At 40.5% G+C, this 17,488-nt stretch overlaps 1 protein-coding gene across 1 annotated transcript in view; it reads right to left on the reverse strand.

The window, feature by feature from the left end:
- The window catches only part of GIPC2 (GIPC PDZ domain containing family member 2), a 92,951-nt gene that overhangs the window by 35,182 nt on the left and 40,281 nt on the right, over positions 1–17,488 (reverse strand). The window contains exon 3 of the mRNA XM_030825142.1: positions 14,652–14,832. Within this exon, the coding sequence (XP_030681002.1) occupies positions 14,652–14,832 (181 nt within the window). The remainder of the gene's footprint in view (positions 1–14,651; positions 14,833–17,488) is intronic.

Consider the following 17,488-nt stretch of genomic DNA (forward strand, 5'->3'; position numbering starts at 1 on the left):
TTCTGTACTTTCCATCTCTGAAGTTACAGAGCACCAAGAGAAACATCAAAAGGTGGGCCAGGTGGCAACTCAGCAGCACTCTGCAGGGTGTGTACACCAACAATCCTCAGCATTGCAGACCCAGGAATGCTTGTTTTTTTCAGTGTTCCCAGAGCTGATCTGAATCTTAGGGATTGATTCACACTAACCAAATTCACAAAGAACAGATCTCACCAAATCAGCTTATTAATCCATAGGGAGAAATGTTATCAAAGGCCCAAGTAGGCTCCCATGCTTCATTCTCACACGCCTGAGACTTCCTGGAGAAAGTGATTTATAAGCAGAGACTCAACCATCACAGGTAAAGATAGCAAGGCTAGATGGGTAAAGGGGAGGAGTAGAGAGGGGAAAGTGTTCCAGGCTATATAGTTCAGCAAGTTCAAAGATTCCAAAAGCGATGAATGGAGAGTTTACATTTCCAAGTCCCTCCCATTTAGGCAACTCTCAGTTCATTTGTTCTCTATCCCTTCCAGAAATGATTCCTTTCAAGTTTTCTACTCACAGGGTACCTGAGAGGTTTATTGTGCATGTCACCAGAGCAAGGACTTTGGCATTAAGGACAATTCTCTCAGGACAAGACTACAAACAGGGAGTTCACAGTTACATATAGTATACAGACATATTTGTTGGATGTGCAGTGTTTTCAGATTTTTTAATTAGTCGCAACCTTTTAAATATTGGGTGATTTCTTATAAAAATTCAAATTTTAGGTTTCTCTTGGAGAATGACGCATTTCTACAAAGCAATAATAATTAGAGGCAACAGCTCTACCTGGGCTTTGTGGCTTTCTGCCTTCATTTTCAGATATCTCTCAAGGTGTAGAGGTTCCCTCTACAGATGGCTACCTATCAAGCATCATAGGCTCTTTTTTTTTTCTTTTTTATTATACTTTAAGTTCTAGGGTACATGTGCACAACGTGCAGGTTAGTTACATATGTATACATGTGCCATGCTGGTGTGCTGCACCCATTAACTCATCATTTAATATCAGGTATATCTCCTGATGCTGCCCCTCTCCCCTCCCCCCACCCCACAACAGGCCCCCGTGTGTGAAGTTCCCCTTCCTGTGTCCATGTGTTTTCATTGTTCAATGCCCACCTGTGAGTGAGAACATGCAGCGTTTGGTTTTTTGTCCTTGCGATAGTTTTCTGAGAATGATGGTTTCCAGCTTCATCCATGTCCCTATAAAGGACATTAACTCATCATTTTTTATGGCTGCATAGTATTCCATGGTGTATATGTGCCACATTTTCTTAATCCAGTCTATCATTGTTGGACATTTGGGTTGGTTCTAAACTAGCATTATTCTTAAAGACCAATTTTATTTCAAAAGAAAAAAAATACACTATATTCATCTAGGTAAGGTAAATTATTTGGGGTAAGTCAAAGGTAATGCCTTTTTATTAACTGAGCATTGACTATATCCCAGGTAACAGCATATAAAATTATTTACATGTTTTTAATACTCATAAAACTATTATGAGATAGGTATGATTATTATCCTAATTTCATGATTCAGGAAACCAAGGCTTGGAAAAGTGAAATGATTTCACCAGGATCACAGACAACCAAGTAAGTGGGCAGAGCTGGAATAAAAGGCCAGGCAGGTCCACTCTAGAAACACTACCTCATTTTGCATTCTATTAAAACTTATGAGTTGTCATTGGTAAATAACTTTCATTGGTTGTTTTAGTACCCATTGGTCATTTAAGGATCACTGTGGTTCAGGGGAAGCTGACCGCTCCTAGCTTCAGATATGGGCCAAGCCAAACTGATCCCCTTCATCACAGTGATTGTTTCAGAGGCAAGCATGTGACTAAAGGCTGCAAGATCAGAATAAATCTCAGGACTTTTGCTAGAAATTCTGAGCCAAAGTCTCTCCTTTTCTGCTCTGCAGGAATAAGAAAGCAGATGGTCCCAGCAGTTGCTGACCACCATCTTGGGCCACAGTGTGTAGCTAACCTTAATATGATGATACCTAAATGATGAAGCAGGTACATCAGACAGAACATCAGCACAGAGAGAAAAGGCAAGGAACTGGGTCCTAGTCACATTGTATGGGCCCCACAAGCCTAAAGAAAAACAGTCAGCCGGGCATGGTAGGTCATGCCTGTAATCCTAACAGTTTGGGAGGCCAAGGCTGGCATACTGCTTGAGCCCAGGAGTTCAAGACCAGCCTGGGCAAAAAAGTGAGATACTATCTCTACAAAACACTGAAAAATTAGCTAGGTTGGTGGCCTGCACCTGTGGTCCCAGCTACTTGGGAGGCTGAAGTGGGAGGATCTCTTGAGCCCTGCAGTGAACTGTGACTGCACTACTGCACTCCACCCTCAGAGAGTGAGAGTGAGACTCTGGAAGGAGGGAGGGAGGGAGCGAGGGGGAGAGCGAGGGAGAGAGGGAAGGAGGGAAAGAAAAGGAAAAAGGTAGGGAAAGAAAGGGAGGGAAAGAGGGAGGGAGAAAGAGAGAGAGGGAGAGTAAGGAAGGAAAGAAGGGAAGGAAAGAAGGAAAGGAGGAAGGGAGGGAGGGAGGGAGGGAGGGAAGGAGAAGAAAGAAAAAGGAAAGAGAAAGAAAAGCCATCCATAAACTCACCACCTAGGCCGGACACAGTGGCTCACGCCTGTAATCCCAGCACCTTGGGAGGCCGAGGCAGGTGGATCACCTGAGGTCACGAGTTCGAGACCAGCCTGACCAACATGGAGAAACCCCATCTCTACTAAAAATACAAAATTAGTCATGGTGGCACATGCCTGTAATCCTAGCTACTTGAGAGGCTGAAGCAGGAGAATCACCTGAACCTGGGCAACAGAGGTTGCGGAGAGCCGAGATAGCGCCATCGCACTCCACCCTGGGCAACAAGAACTAAACTCTGTCTCAAATAAATAAATAAATAAATAATACACTGTAAGGTATTTTTCTTCTACACTTAAACATAGTTTTTGCAAAACTGGGATATTACAGCACGTTGTGTTGTAATCTGTCTTTTTTTTTTTTTTTGAGACAGAGTCTTGCTCTGTTGCCCAGGCTGGAGTGCAGTGGCGCGATCTCCACTCACTGCAAGCCCCGGCCCCTGGGTTCATGCCATTCTCCTGCCTCGTCCTTCCAAGTAGCTGGGACTACAGGCGCCTGTCACCATGCCTGGCTAATTTTTTTGTATTTTTAGTAGAGATGGGGTTTCACAGTGTTCACCAGGATGGTCTCAATCTCCTGACCTCGTGATCCGCCCGCCTCGGCCTCCCAAAGTGCTGGGATTACAGGCGTGAGCCACCACGCCCTGCCATAATCTGCCTTTTCACATTTTTCTTTCTCTTTTATTTTTTTTTTTTTTTTTTGAGACAGAGTCTTACTCTGTCACCCAGGCTGGAATGTAGTGGCGCGATCTCAGCTCATTGCAACCTCCGCCTCCCAGGTTCAAGCGATTCTCCTGCCTCAGCCTCCCAAGTAGCTGGAATTACAGGAGACTGCCACTATGCCCTGCTAATTTTTTGCATTTTTAGTGGAGACGGGATTTCACCATAATAGCCAGGCTGTCTCAAACTCCTGACCTCAGGTGATCCGCCCGCCTCAGCCTCCAAAGTGCTGGGATTATAAGCATAAGCCACCGTGCCCAGCCTCACAAACATTTTTCCACACATAAATCAACTTGCTTATCTGCCTAACTTATCTGAAAACATACTCTGACTACGATTTTTAACATAATTTATTAGATCCATTTTCCTATAATTAAATGACAATTCCCATTGTAAAAATACTCTTGGGTAGAATATGTATTATTTATATAATTGCTGTTTTCTAATAAGTAACACTGTAGTCATACTATTCAGTTAGATTAGAAAAGCCACTTACATTTAAGCATCATTTTTTACCCCTTCATCTCACATTGCTATTTTAATTAATAAGCTTAAAAATAGTTGAAAACTATGATGTACCTCCTATTCATGGTTGTTATTAGCTCTAAATGGTCCTTAAAAAACATTACAGTTCTGGTCGGGCAAGGTGGCTTATGCCTGTAATCCCAGCACTTTGGGAGGCCGAGGTGGGCGGATCACAAGGGCAAAAGATTGAGACCATCTTGGCCAACATGGTGAAACCCCGTCTCTACTAAAAATACAAAAAATTAGCTGGGCGTGGTGGTGCGTGCCTGTAGTCCCAGCTACTCAGGAGGCTGAGGCAGGAGAATGGCTTGAACCCAGGAGGCGGAGGTTGCAGTGAGCCAAGATGGCGCCACTCCACTCCAGCCTGGTGACACAGCGAGACTCCATCTCAAAAAAAAAAAAAAAAATTACAGTTACAAGACATCAATCACTGTTTAGGGTAAATGTCTTGAAAAATATAGCTTACAAAGTTTTTAGTATTATAGATTATAATAGTTTCATTTTTCTCAGATTAAAAACTGAGCATTCGATAAAAAAATGTTTAATGCAAGTTTATGACCAGAGTAGAAAGGATCTATATTTAGGTATCCAGCTGGGTCTCTACCTTGAAAACCAATTTATCAATTACACTCAGCACTTGTCCAACACATCTGTGACACTCCACAAAAGGGAACTTGGATTTTTTTATTCATCTTCTCCCATAGTATCTTTGTGACAAATGCTAAGCCAAAGTGTAGCTAGATATGAAGAGGCCAGGAGAAACTCTACTACATAATAAGATGATCGACAGTATGCTCTGCCCCTCAAAATCTGTCACTGTGTACACTTACTTTGCCAAAAAATACATGAGAGTACCACTGTCAGATAGAATGCAATACACCTGAAACTGAACTTTTATCCCTGACTGTCCCTCAAACCATTTCTACATCCCAACTGCCTCATTTCCAATTATAGCATCATTGTTATCACAGGCTCCTAGGATAGAAATCTTGGGAGTGACATTTGCTTCTGAACCTTCTCCCTTTTCCCCTTTAGCTAAGTGTCATCAGCCCACCTCCTACCCCATTTTTACCCTTACAATATTACTCACACTTTTTTATTTCCTTTGAATTCCCACTGCTGCCCCTAATCCCAGCCCTGATCATTTCCTCCTGAACTGTTCCAACAGCCTCTTACATGGTTTCTCCTCTAGTCATATGTAGCCACATTGGTCTCCTGGGCTTAATTCCCAAATATCTGCTTCATCATGTCATTCTTCAGTTCTAATATCATCTAAATGATTCCCTATTACTCTGTAAAACAAGCCTGGGTTCCCCACCTAGTTTTCAGAGCTTTTATTAATAGGGTCCTGAGCTGCTTTTGCAGCCCGATTTGCTACAGATTTGTGTAGTGGCTTTTAAATTTTACTCCACAATTCTGAATGTAAGAAATGCCTAATTGGCCAGGCGCGGTGGCTCACGCTTGTAATCCCAGCACTTTGGGAGGCTGAGGCAGGCAGATCACGAGGTCAGGAGATCGAGACCACGGTGAAACCCCATCTCTACTAAAAATACAAAAAATTAGCCAGGCGTGGTGGCGGGCACCTGTAGTCCCAGCTACTCGAAGAGGCTGAGGCAGGAGAATGGCGTGAACCTGGGAGGTGGAGCTTGCAGTGAGCCGAGATTGTGCCACTGCACTCCAGCCTGGGTAACAGAGCGAGACTCTGTCTCAAAAAAAAAAAAAAAAAAGAAAAGAAATGCCTAATTGAATCTGACTTTGAGCACCACCCCCCGCCCCCCCTCCCCCACTACACACCACCGGCATGGCACAGGTTTGGTGACAAATTTACTCCTGGTTTTGCTTTGAAGGCCTCTCCCCATCTCCCAGGCTTCAAAAGGCTGATGCTGCACTCTGTCTGTCATAGACCAGACCATGAAGCTCTACATCCAAGTCAGTGTGTGCACTCACAGGCCACCCCCACACCCACACCCAGTGTGTACAAGGGTCATTCACCTGAGATCGCAAAGCCACAGCACTTAAAAGCTCTAATATCCTTATGCCATTCTATCAGATGTCCTGTCGCCTTTCATGAGAATAGGACATTGATCCCTGATACTGGTGGGACCTGCCATAAATCACCTGTCTCATAGCTTTCTTTGTTGAGGGAGTTTCCTTCCAATCTTACCACCTCTCAATCCCTATCACTCTCTAAGCCTTAGAACCCCTCCCAATCATGGAGAAGTCAGCTCTCAGATAAACTTCACTGTTTAAATCTGCACTATAGCGTGTATCATGGTCTGCATTATGTTCTGAAGAGGCAGTAACACATAATGTTCAGAGCACAAGCCTCGAGAGCAAACAGGACTGGAGTGCTATGCCCACACTTACGCCTGCCACTGGGCAGTCTTAGTGAATTAACTGCCCAAGTCTCAGCTTACTTAGCTGAAAAACCCTCATAGGAATGGCATGAGGATTAAGTCAGGCCATAATAGCAGTAGTCCTAGTCGCAATGGGTTGCAATTACGTAACACTGTTCTAAGCACATACATACATTAACTCATTTCATCCTCAAAATACTTTATGGGTAAGTAAATAGGCTTACAGAAGGGTTAAATAACACCCCAAATCACACAGTTTAAAAGCAGCAAAGATAGGAATCAAATCCAGGTAACTGGGCTCACAGTCTATGCTCTTCACCACTATACTATATTTCATTCAACAAATGGTAGCTATTATTGTTAGTAGAATTACTTGATTCTTCATGTATCTGCCTCTTTATGTAAACTGTAAGTTCCCTGAGGACAGCAAGCACGCTGACTCACTGTAACAGCTGTTAGAGAGCTGGCTCTGGAGGCTGACTGCTTGGCTTAGAAGCGTGCCTCCCTCGCTCACTAGCTGTAACCTTAGGCAAACTGCTTCACCTTTTAGGTTGGTTGTGAGGACTAAATGATTTCCTACTTAGAAAGTCCTAGGAAAAGCGAATGGCAGCTACTATTATGATGTACTGACATATTTCATTAGTTGATATGAGATGTGATATTGCCACCTGTCTTTGCAGAATCCAAATAGTGCCAGAGTTCTCAACAAATAATTGTTGATCACCAATTCATCCACATTGCTTTTCCTGTTTCACATGGGTTTATCTTGTTTCTAAAATTATTCCTCAAAAAAAAAGGATACACCTTTATAATAATAGTAATAATAACAGATAACTCTTATTGAAGACTTACTATATACCAGAGACTGCTCTATGATTCATGTTTAATCATTTAATCCTCACAACAGCCCAATGTGGTAGACACATCTTCACATTTTATATGAGGAGACCAAGGCAGAGAAAGGTTAAATAACTTACCCAATGTCACATATCACAAGCCAGTCCCTGGCAGAGCCTACACACTTAACTACTGCAATTTATCGTCTCTTTTGTAACTTTTTTCATATTCCCAAATATATTCTGTAGAATTCAGTATATATGACAAGGTACCAAAAGTATTGATTGATTGAAATTTTTTCCCTAGATACAGCATGAATAATAAAAAGTAATTTTTAAATGTTTGAAATGTCTATCTAAAAAGTCATATAAAACTTAAAAGCCACAGTTTATCTAATATCAAATAGGCTTAGCCTCTGAAGTGAGTACATCAGTTAAGCTGAATCACGAAGATGAGGTCTGAGTTTTCCAGCTGTGAATGACTCAAAAGACTAAGATGCACTTCACATACTTAACATCCTATTCTGATGGATACACCGCACAGAAATGAACCTTCTAAAACAAGATATAACCCAATGATCTGTTACAAAATTTAACCCTAAAATAAAGACCACAAATGCTTTAGGAAGTAAGTTTCTTCTTCCAATTTTCTTCCTGCTTTTGAAAACTCTTACAGAAATATTTCAGGCCTCCTTCCTCAAACCTCTTTCCATAAAGGGCACGCAACAATCACAAATTGGAAATTTGCAGGATAAATGAAGTTGAGACTCATTTAAGTAAAACTAAATCAAAGCTTCATGGATTTGTTATTTTTCTACATTTAAAAGACCTTATAGGAAAACAAACGAGTTGGTCTTGTCTGGTCTTAGAGTCATTTAAATGGAAGAGGGATTTTCATGGCCTTGGGAAAACCTAGGTTTACAGGGCAAACTCTGCAAGGTTGAGCTCATTGTAAAGACATGTTCCTTTTCATTGGCAAAAGGAGAAAGGAAGTGAGCCATGCCCTAAAAAATACCACTACAGACATTCCAGCCGATACTTGATAAGGACTGGGAATGCTGCCATCAACTCATGGCTAGAAGAAGGAAAATTTGGATCAGTAACCAGCTGACCAGGAGAAACCATGTTAAGTATGGGAAAGATTTCCCATTCAACTACAAACTTTCAACAAGGGAGTCATTTAAGCCAGTGGCTTTCAAATGTTTTTTTCTGTGACCCACAGTAAGAAATACATACGTTATATCATGACCCATAAACATACACAAAGATAATAAAACTGAAACACACATATTTGTAACTGAAACAATATTTGCAATGTACAAAGCACAATATTTTCAACTCTGTTCTACTTTGTGTTCTAAACACACTGGTTGAAACCTACTGGCTGAAAAACAGTAATTTAAATTCTGACCAGCACAGAAGATTCTGAGGGTACATTTTCTAACGGCCTTTATTCCTCCCTCAGAGCCCCACAGCCAACTTGGGAAAGTGCAATGGAGCATCTGCTCGTGGGACAAGTGACTTGATCTTGAGAACTTGGATAAAGGCCACCCAGAAGGCCAGGTCCTCCATGTCTGGCCATTCCTCAGTGCTGGCTCCTCCTTCTCTTTCTGCCCCTTAAATGCTGGTGTTCCCCTCACTGTTCTGTTTTTGGTCCTTTTATCACTCTCAGTGATTGGATCTATTTCCATAGCTTCTGCTACCAATCAAAGAAAATTACTCATAAATCCATTCTCTAGGCCCCAATTATCAATGCTCATCTACCTCATGTGTGTGTGTGTGTGTGTGTGTGTGTGGTGTGTGGTGTGTGTGTGTGTATGTGTGTGTGTGTGTATTTTTTTTTGACAGGGTCTCACTCTGTTGCCCAGGCTGGAGTGCAGTGGCATGATCTCAGCTCACTGCAACCCCCACCTCCCAGATTCAAGTGATTCTCCTGCCTTAGCCTCCCAAGCAACTGGGACTAGAGGTGCTTGCCACCATTTCCAGCTAATTTTTGTATTTTTAGTAGAGACAGGGTTTCACCACATTGGCCAGGCTGGTCTCAAACTCCTGACCTCAATGACCTCCCTCCTCAACCTCCCAAAGGGCTGGGATTATAGGTGTGAACCACCGCACCCAGCCCTTTTGTACAAGTCTAACTGAATCATCCCACAGATTTCAAACTCATTTAGTCCAAAATTGTATTTATAATTTCTTTCCTATCCTATCTACTCGCCCATATCTATTTCTTTGCCAGCTTTCCTCATCTCAAAGAATGGCAGCATACTCCCTCCCTGAAGCCACAAATCGGAGATCATCATTTGCAGTCTCTCTTTCCTTTACTTCTATGTCGAACAGGTTACCAATTCAATCTTATTATTCAGTGGTGTGCAGATAAACATTTAACAATCAGCTCTCCACACTAAAAAAATTAAAATAAAGAGCCCTGACTTACAGGACTTACCTATTTCTCTTTTATAAATATCCCATTATAGCTCATTTGAAACAATCAACCTGATGCCAATGAAGGAGGAGTTGGGAAGAGATGTGTACAAATGGCTCCAGCACACCACCATCTATTCCTCCAAACCATTTCTCTTCTCTTCATGCCTACAGGCACTGCCTTAATTCATGTCTCTCGCACTGAACAAATTATAGTTATTATTGTTAATAGAACCTTTATGATCTCCTAAACTCTATCTTATATCCCTTTATCTAATAGTCTCCAAAATATCTTTGTAAAATTAAAGACTCATCATGTTACCCCTCTGCCTCTTCATTGCCCAGTCTTTGTCTTCATATATAAGGCCCTTGATATATTTGTTCTCTACTGACTCTTGAGCTTCATTTCCTGTGACACCACCACCTATAACCTCTAACCAAAAACACTGGCAAACACGGTGTTCCCAAATACATGATGCTATTCTGTACCTCTGTAACTTTGCTCATTCTGTTCCCACTTCCTAGGACAACCTTCCCCAATTCATCCACTAAGTAAGCACTATTCATCCCTTCAGACTCAACTCAAATCTCTTTCCTTAGAAAGCTTTTCCTGGCTGGGCGCAGTGACTCACGCCTGTAATCCTAGCACTTTGGGAGGCCGAGGTGGGTGGATCACGAGGTCAGGAGATTGAGACCATCCTGGCTAACATGATGAAACCTTGACTCTACTAAAAATACAAAAAATTAGCTGGGCATGGTGGCACGCGCCTGTAGTCCCAGCTACTTGGAAGGCTGAGGCAGGAGAATCGCTTGAACCTGGGAGGCGGAAGTGGCAGTGAGCTGAGATCGTGCCACTGCACTCCATCCTGGGTGACAGAGCAAAACTTCGTCTCAAAAAAAAAAAAAAAAAAAAAAAAAAAGAAAGAGAAAAGAAATGAAAGCTTTTCCTGAACTTCTTAAGTACACTTGATGTCTCCCACCTTTATACATCCAGTATATTTTAGCACCTCTAATCACCTTTATTAAATTTATTTATTTTTTCATATCCATCTCTTCTCACTAGACATGAGTTCCTAGATCTGGATCTTATTCATGCATGTACCAAGCAGGTGGTATGGTGATGGTATACAGTAGGCTTTCAATAAATGGTGACTACTATTGTCTAGGGAAACTAATACCCTAAGACAAGCATATACTAATTGCTCAACAAATGTCTGAATGGAAACATATCAGTGTGCTCCTGCTATCTTCCCAAGGCCAGAGGAATGCTAAAATACCTGTACCTTCTAGATTATTAGGAAGCCCAAGGTCTACTTCCATAGTCAAAGAACTGGTACTATAATTTTTTTCCTATTATCCTCTATAACTTCCTAGTGCTGCCATAACAAAGTACCATAGGCTAGGTGGCTTAAACAATAGAAATTTATTTTCTCAGAGTTCTAGAGGCCAGAAGTTCAGGATCAAGGTTTCTCTAGGGTTGGTTTCTTTTGAGGCCTCTCCTTGACTTACAGATAGATAGTTATCTTCATGTTCAAATGGCATCCTTCCTGTGTCTGTGTCTAAATTTCCTCTTCTAATAAGTACACCAGTCATACTGGATAAGGGCCCACCCTAATGATGTCATTTTAACCTAGTTACATCTTTAAAGGCCCTGTCTACAAATCCAGTTGCATTCTAAGGTACTGAAGATTAGGACTTCAACATGTGAATTTTGAAGGACACAATTCAGCCCATAACAGCCTCCTGCTAGATTATGAGCTCCTCAAAAGGCAGGAGCCCTGACTTAGTCTTCCTCCTTAGTATTTTCTATGCCACACAGAGTACCTGAAACACAGAAGAGTCTCAATAATTTGTGAGATACATAAATTTAAAATCTTCCTAGAAGTATAGTCAAAATTGGTAATTATGGTCCCCTCCAAATCTGATGGCCAGCACCAAGGAAAATGTGACTTTACTCTTTCTCTGAAAGAAAGTTGGATGCTGTCATCATCTCTAGATAGTCCACTGCTAAACAGCTATGTATGGGCACTCCGCTCATAGCAGAAAAATAAAATCCTTAAGGCCAAACACCCACAACCATTGACAATACCCTTCTCCCTCCAAATCTATTCGAATACTCCCAGACTGACAGATATCATACATGGCTACAGTCAGATTCAAAATCAAGAGAAAATCAATACTGCTGTGCCTGCAGAACAAGATATAACAGCTTAGAAGAAAGAGCAAAACGGGCATCTGCTACTTTTTTCCTACCTATAAGGAAACTTATCCCTTCCTGGTAGGTGTGATTTTGGTAGGTCTATCATATAGCCTGCCTTCCCCATTATCAAGATGGGCACAAGACCTACTTAGTTGCTCCACCTCTCCCAGGAATTTGAATCCTGAGTGAAGCGATATGAAAATAGAAAATAATTGCCAAGAGTCAATTCAGCCAGTGCCATGAAGGGTTCCTGGTACACACGTCCCTGAAACAGGCTTGGTTCCTGACCTTGTCAAGGCTCAATTGCCTGTTTCTGGGACCTACATGGTAGTCTTCAATAAATGCTTTTTCCTGAAATTAGATAGTGTTTATTATGTAGCTCTCCATCAAAGAATATTAACAGATGTAATGGCCCCTGGAAGTGGAGTGTAGCTAGCAGTGGACCTAAAATATGGAAATGAAGGGAGGCAGTAAGGATTTCCCTACCCACTACAAAGAAGTGGTGCTTGCAGTCCTAGTTACGCCATTGCAAAGCAGCCAACTATGCTCCTTCCTCTTGTGCTTTGGGATATAGTCCACATGCCTCTCCAGGCTAATTCTTTAGGGAAGTTGGTAGGAAAATGTCAAAATACTGGTGCATATAGCCATTTCTGACAGCTTTTGTTAAGATCCTATAAGTGACTTAGCTACAGCCAAGGTGGCCTATCTGAATGCAGAGAAAACTCTGCCTCACTAAGACTGGCCCTTCTCCTGGTAGAAATCCAAGAGGACAGAGAATTAGGCAATCATGAAGGACTATGAAATTTGAATTCTTGGCCCTGAGTCAATAATAATGCCAGAAAATACAGGAAAAAAAGGAAGGAAACATAGCAAAAGATAAGATTAGGACCAAGAGAATTGGGGGAAGCCTGATTCCCCAAGTACCCTCTGATGTATGTTCCCCTCTCTGGCAGAGCTAAGCGCTGGGATGAAGCCAAACGATGAGGAACAAAGTAGCTTTGTCTTTATCCCAGAGGCAAAACAATAAGCAGAAAAATTCAGGGCTGGAGGACAGGCAGAGCAGCCAGGCTTACTTTTAAGAAAGAAACCCCTCACGCTAGGGCCCAGAGTCAAGAATCAATCCACAGCACAGAAAATGCATAAAGACCAGCAGCTTGAGTTAAACTTCCATAGAAACCTTGGAAAATAAAAACTTATTCCTCCAAAGTCAATCTCTGGATGTCCTAACCAACAGCACTACCAGAATTCAGGATGCTCAAATAATATACCTTTATCAGGAAAATCCTACTCAGGGTACTTCGCAAATGTGTCCATTGATTTCATGAGGCAACAGAAAGCCAGTTCAATAGTAGTTAGGTACACAAGGCAGTGAAGTGTACTGACTCTACTCATGTCTACGACACTGAAGGGAAAATATAATCATGGAACAATAATAGCTAAATACAATGACCTTTGTAACATTTAAGACTATCACCAACCTAGCATCCAAGTTAAGGTATACCAACAACTTTCTTCAAAGACATAGGGTCCAAAAGATTTAGATGCAGACAATGGGGAAAAAAAACAGAGAGAAATTTACTCTGGAAACAGATTGTGTAGTGGAGATCCATACAGAAAAAAACAGATTTCTTGAGTTGTGCTAATAGAATGGCTTTGATTTACAAAGAGTCTAAATCAAATAAGAGTATTTATCTCAAACCATCTACACCCTGTCAATTTATTTCACCATGGTATCTGGGGAGTTAGGTTACCAAATGAAGCCATCTTGAAAGGAGTTACTGGATAGAAACCTGAGTGCTGCTTTCCTTCCTCTGTGAGAAGTGAGCTCAGATGCTGCAAGGCACCAGGCAGAATCACAGCATCTACAGAGGTAGTTCCTAGAGTGCTCCCTCCAGGAGGTACTGGTATAAGGCATCTTTTTCTTACACCTTCTGGAAAACTGTCTCCCACAGGTAATATAACCTACACTTGTATTTCTATTAAATGGTGCAGAAGCATGTAGAAGCAGAGAAAAAATTCTAATTCCATATGCCTAGGACCTGTCACTTACTTGCTAAGAGAGAGAAAACATAATTCCCCAGATCCACTGCATTCTTCCATTATTTCCAATAACTGCCCTGAGCAAATGGCATTAGAGACAAACTAAATGGAATATTTATGTTCTGTGAACAAAGGAAAGAACATAGGGTGCGTGGGGTCATGATGAGTAAGAGCAAGCCTGAGATGATTCTGCTAAAGATATTTTAACGCTGATGAATGCTAGGCCTTGGTTTGGCTTATTAAAATAGTCCTGGGTGGTAAGAGAGAAGCTGGCACATTTTTCTGTAGATGAGATAGCCCTGGGTGATTGAACAACAGTTGGAATACAGCTGCCATGGCTAAAACCAGGCAAGTACAGATGTCACCCCAAAGTGGAAATAATTTCATACCATCCCATGCTGCCAAATTTAAAATGCCAATGGAGGAAAGGTATTGGGGAAAGGGGTCTTTAAAATGGACTAGATAACTATTTTAAATACCATTCTGTATATAACTATAATTTTTGCTGCTGAGATCTGTAAGCAACAGTTATTATGGTTTAAAGAGCTCAGTCAAAAATCTTACTGCTCAGCAAAATGAAAACAATACAATGTGCTGTTCTCAGAGACAGGAACAGCCACATCAAATTCAGTCACTAGACATTAGACTTTGTAATTTCAAATGTTTGGAAAATGTCCTTTTACAAAGCAATAATTTTCTCTTTGTTCTTCCTTCAATAGTTGTCTTTCTTATAAGTAGTGCTACCATTTTCTATGTTTTTAACTGATATGTTAGATAAGAAGGCACTAAAAGCACATAGTACCGTATCACAGTACTCATTTCCCTTAGAAAGATAAACCAGGGAAAGGGAACATTTCACACACCCGCCCACCAACCCCTGACTTACCAAATGCCTTCTTAGGTTCTATTAACTTCATGGTGAAGAGTTCCTCCTTTTTTAATTCCTTTAACTTCTTAGCAACATCATAGTGACGCCACCCAACAATATTTTCTCCATTTATGGATTCAATATGATCCCCAACACAGATTGTTTTAACTGAGTCAATAACACCACCATCTTTAATTCTCTGAAAGAAAATTGATAACATAATATAAAATAGAACTGTGTAATGAATGCACCAATCTCATCTGATCTTGGAAGCTAAGCAGGTTTGGGCCTGGCTAGTACTTGGATGGGAGACTGCCTGGGAATATCAGGTGCCACAGGTTTAAAAAAAAAAAAACTGTGTAACAGTACTTTTTATGCTTTTGAGACATTAAATACAATGTATTGACATAACAATGCAGTCTGATGTTCAGTTAGAGATGGAAGACTGAGCAACCAAGAACCACTATCTTACCTCCAACCATTCTTCGTCTTCCTTATCATTCAGAATTCAGCTCACTCATACACCACCTCCTCTGGGAAGCTTTTCCTGACATTCCCAAACCACCCCCCCAAGAATGGGTAAGGTGCCACTCTCATGCTTCTACAGTACGTTTTGCTGTATATGCTGAATTCTAAACTAAGCACTTTACATTTGTTATTTCATTTAATTCTAACAACCTTTATGAGATTCTCATGTCACAGGTCAGGAAGATTAAAGCTTCAGAAGATCAAGTAATTTGCCAGATTCAACATACCACAGTGCGATTGTTCATTTACTTCTCAGTCTCCACTACTAAACTAATATCCTTGAGGACAGAGATGGTCTTATTCACTACTGCATGCCTGTGCCTAGTACGATATCTGCAAAGTCCCTTCATTAGTGATTACTGAATCATTTCAATTGAGGCCCATCACATAAGAATAGAGCTTGAGATTTTTCAATTGGCTGCATTTAGTTACAAATGCAAAGACACAAAGAATAATACCATCTTAGCTAAGATGCCTGATACCCAATAAAAGATAAGTATGGTTATCATTTTGGGAGCCAGTAAGGGTGATTTGATGCTATTGTTTTTCATTTATGTATTTTAGATGAAGAGAATGTAGGACCCCAAGGACAAACTTCAAGTTGGTCTTTCTTAAATCTATCTTACTTCTCTACAATACAACTGTAGGGTAGAGTCTCAAAATGATATCTAGTATTCCCAAGATGGCATCAAGAATTTCTGAAAGGATTTTAGGGGCAGGAGCTCCAGAAAACTCTTCCAGAATTGCAGAAAACAGCCCTGCAGAGGATGTACAAGTTCTTCCACGGTGATGAGGAATGGGGCAAAATGAAGGCCATAATCTGTCTCGGAAGTCCTAAATCCTTCATAGGAATGATAGCAATATCAGGAGTGGCTGCTATTGTATAATAAAGGTTGTGTATTCTTTACCCTTGCTAGGTGGAAGTATAACATCTTCTGAATCAGCAGGGTGATTGATCATTGTGTCCAAGAGCTAGGAGAAAACTGATCTCAACTACCTCCAGCATCTCTGTCATATGGTCATCAGGAACAAGAATAACTTCGGAAGGTTAAGCATTTTTAATGTTTAAATTGCATTATTATAAATCAAAACTCAAAATAGATTTCTCTTTTACCCCAAATTTTAAGAATATTGCTACGTTCATTCATTCTAATAGTGACTGTTAACACGCCATATGCAAATGTCACAATAATGCCAATTTACACAGAGCTCACTGTCATTAGAAATAGTTAAGCAAAGAAACCAGAAGTTTCATAATCTACTGACATTGTTTTATTAGAAACCCATATTAAACTTATATCTCTAACAGAAACAATGGGAACCACTTAGTACAACTAGAGTTTCTAAACTGTCATAGAAAAATAAGCAAGATTAAAGAAAAGACTAGAGTCTAAAGAAGAAAAAACTGTTAAATATTTTACACAATTCATAATTCATCAAAGAATTCAATAATCTATATTTAACTTTGATTTTTTTCTTAGTTCTTATTCTAATTTATCTCTTGATACATCTTGAACTTATTTTTTTCTTTGGTCAACTACACCATACAAATTTCAGAGTCTCATCACACAGTATTTTTAGCTTAAGATTTAGAGTTACAATTTTATTTAAAATAAGCATTATATAAAAGTTAAAGACTTTGAAGACACATCTGAATCTCACCAGTGAATTAAAGGTCAGAGTAACAGAAATCTAGGGTTGCAGAGGCCCATGAGTCGCCTCAGCAATCCTAGAGATGCCTCAGCAACCAGAAGAGTGCCCAGACAGAGGGAGGAAAGGCAGTTACCGGAAGTCAGAGCAGACAGCAGGGTGAGAATCCAGGTAGCAAGAGAAAAGTCACAGCACATTTCACTATCAGAGGCAGCAGATAAGAATCTGGAATGAAGACACAGGAAAATCAATATAGGAAACTTGGAGAAGACGAACCAGATAAAGAAGCAAAGTTGGAGACATGGATTATATATTTTATGGGTTACCTGAGCCTTAGCCTCCAAAGTGGGTAAAATAAACAATATGGAAGCAATGGAGACAAGTTTCTGAAACTTACTGTGCTTTGATAATCATACAATAACTTGACAGAGATTAATAATATTGCCAAAGGTACTAATCAGATGCAAAGGAATAAGAAGGAAAAAAGAGAGGCATTAATGCTATACTTTATTTACTGAGTTACTTATACTATTCTCTATAACACTTAGGAAATTTCACCTGTCTTTGAAGCTTGATGGTGCAAAAGGTAGAGAAGATTTATTTATTTATTGGAAGATAGGATTTACATTATTAAACACAGAAGTTTCCAACCATTTCAGATCATTATTATAATATCT

This window comes from Nomascus leucogenys, chromosome 12, assembly GCF_006542625.1.
Source record: "Nomascus leucogenys isolate Asia chromosome 12, Asia_NLE_v1, whole genome shotgun sequence".
Lineage (NCBI taxonomy): Eukaryota > Metazoa > Chordata > Mammalia > Primates > Hylobatidae > Nomascus > Nomascus leucogenys.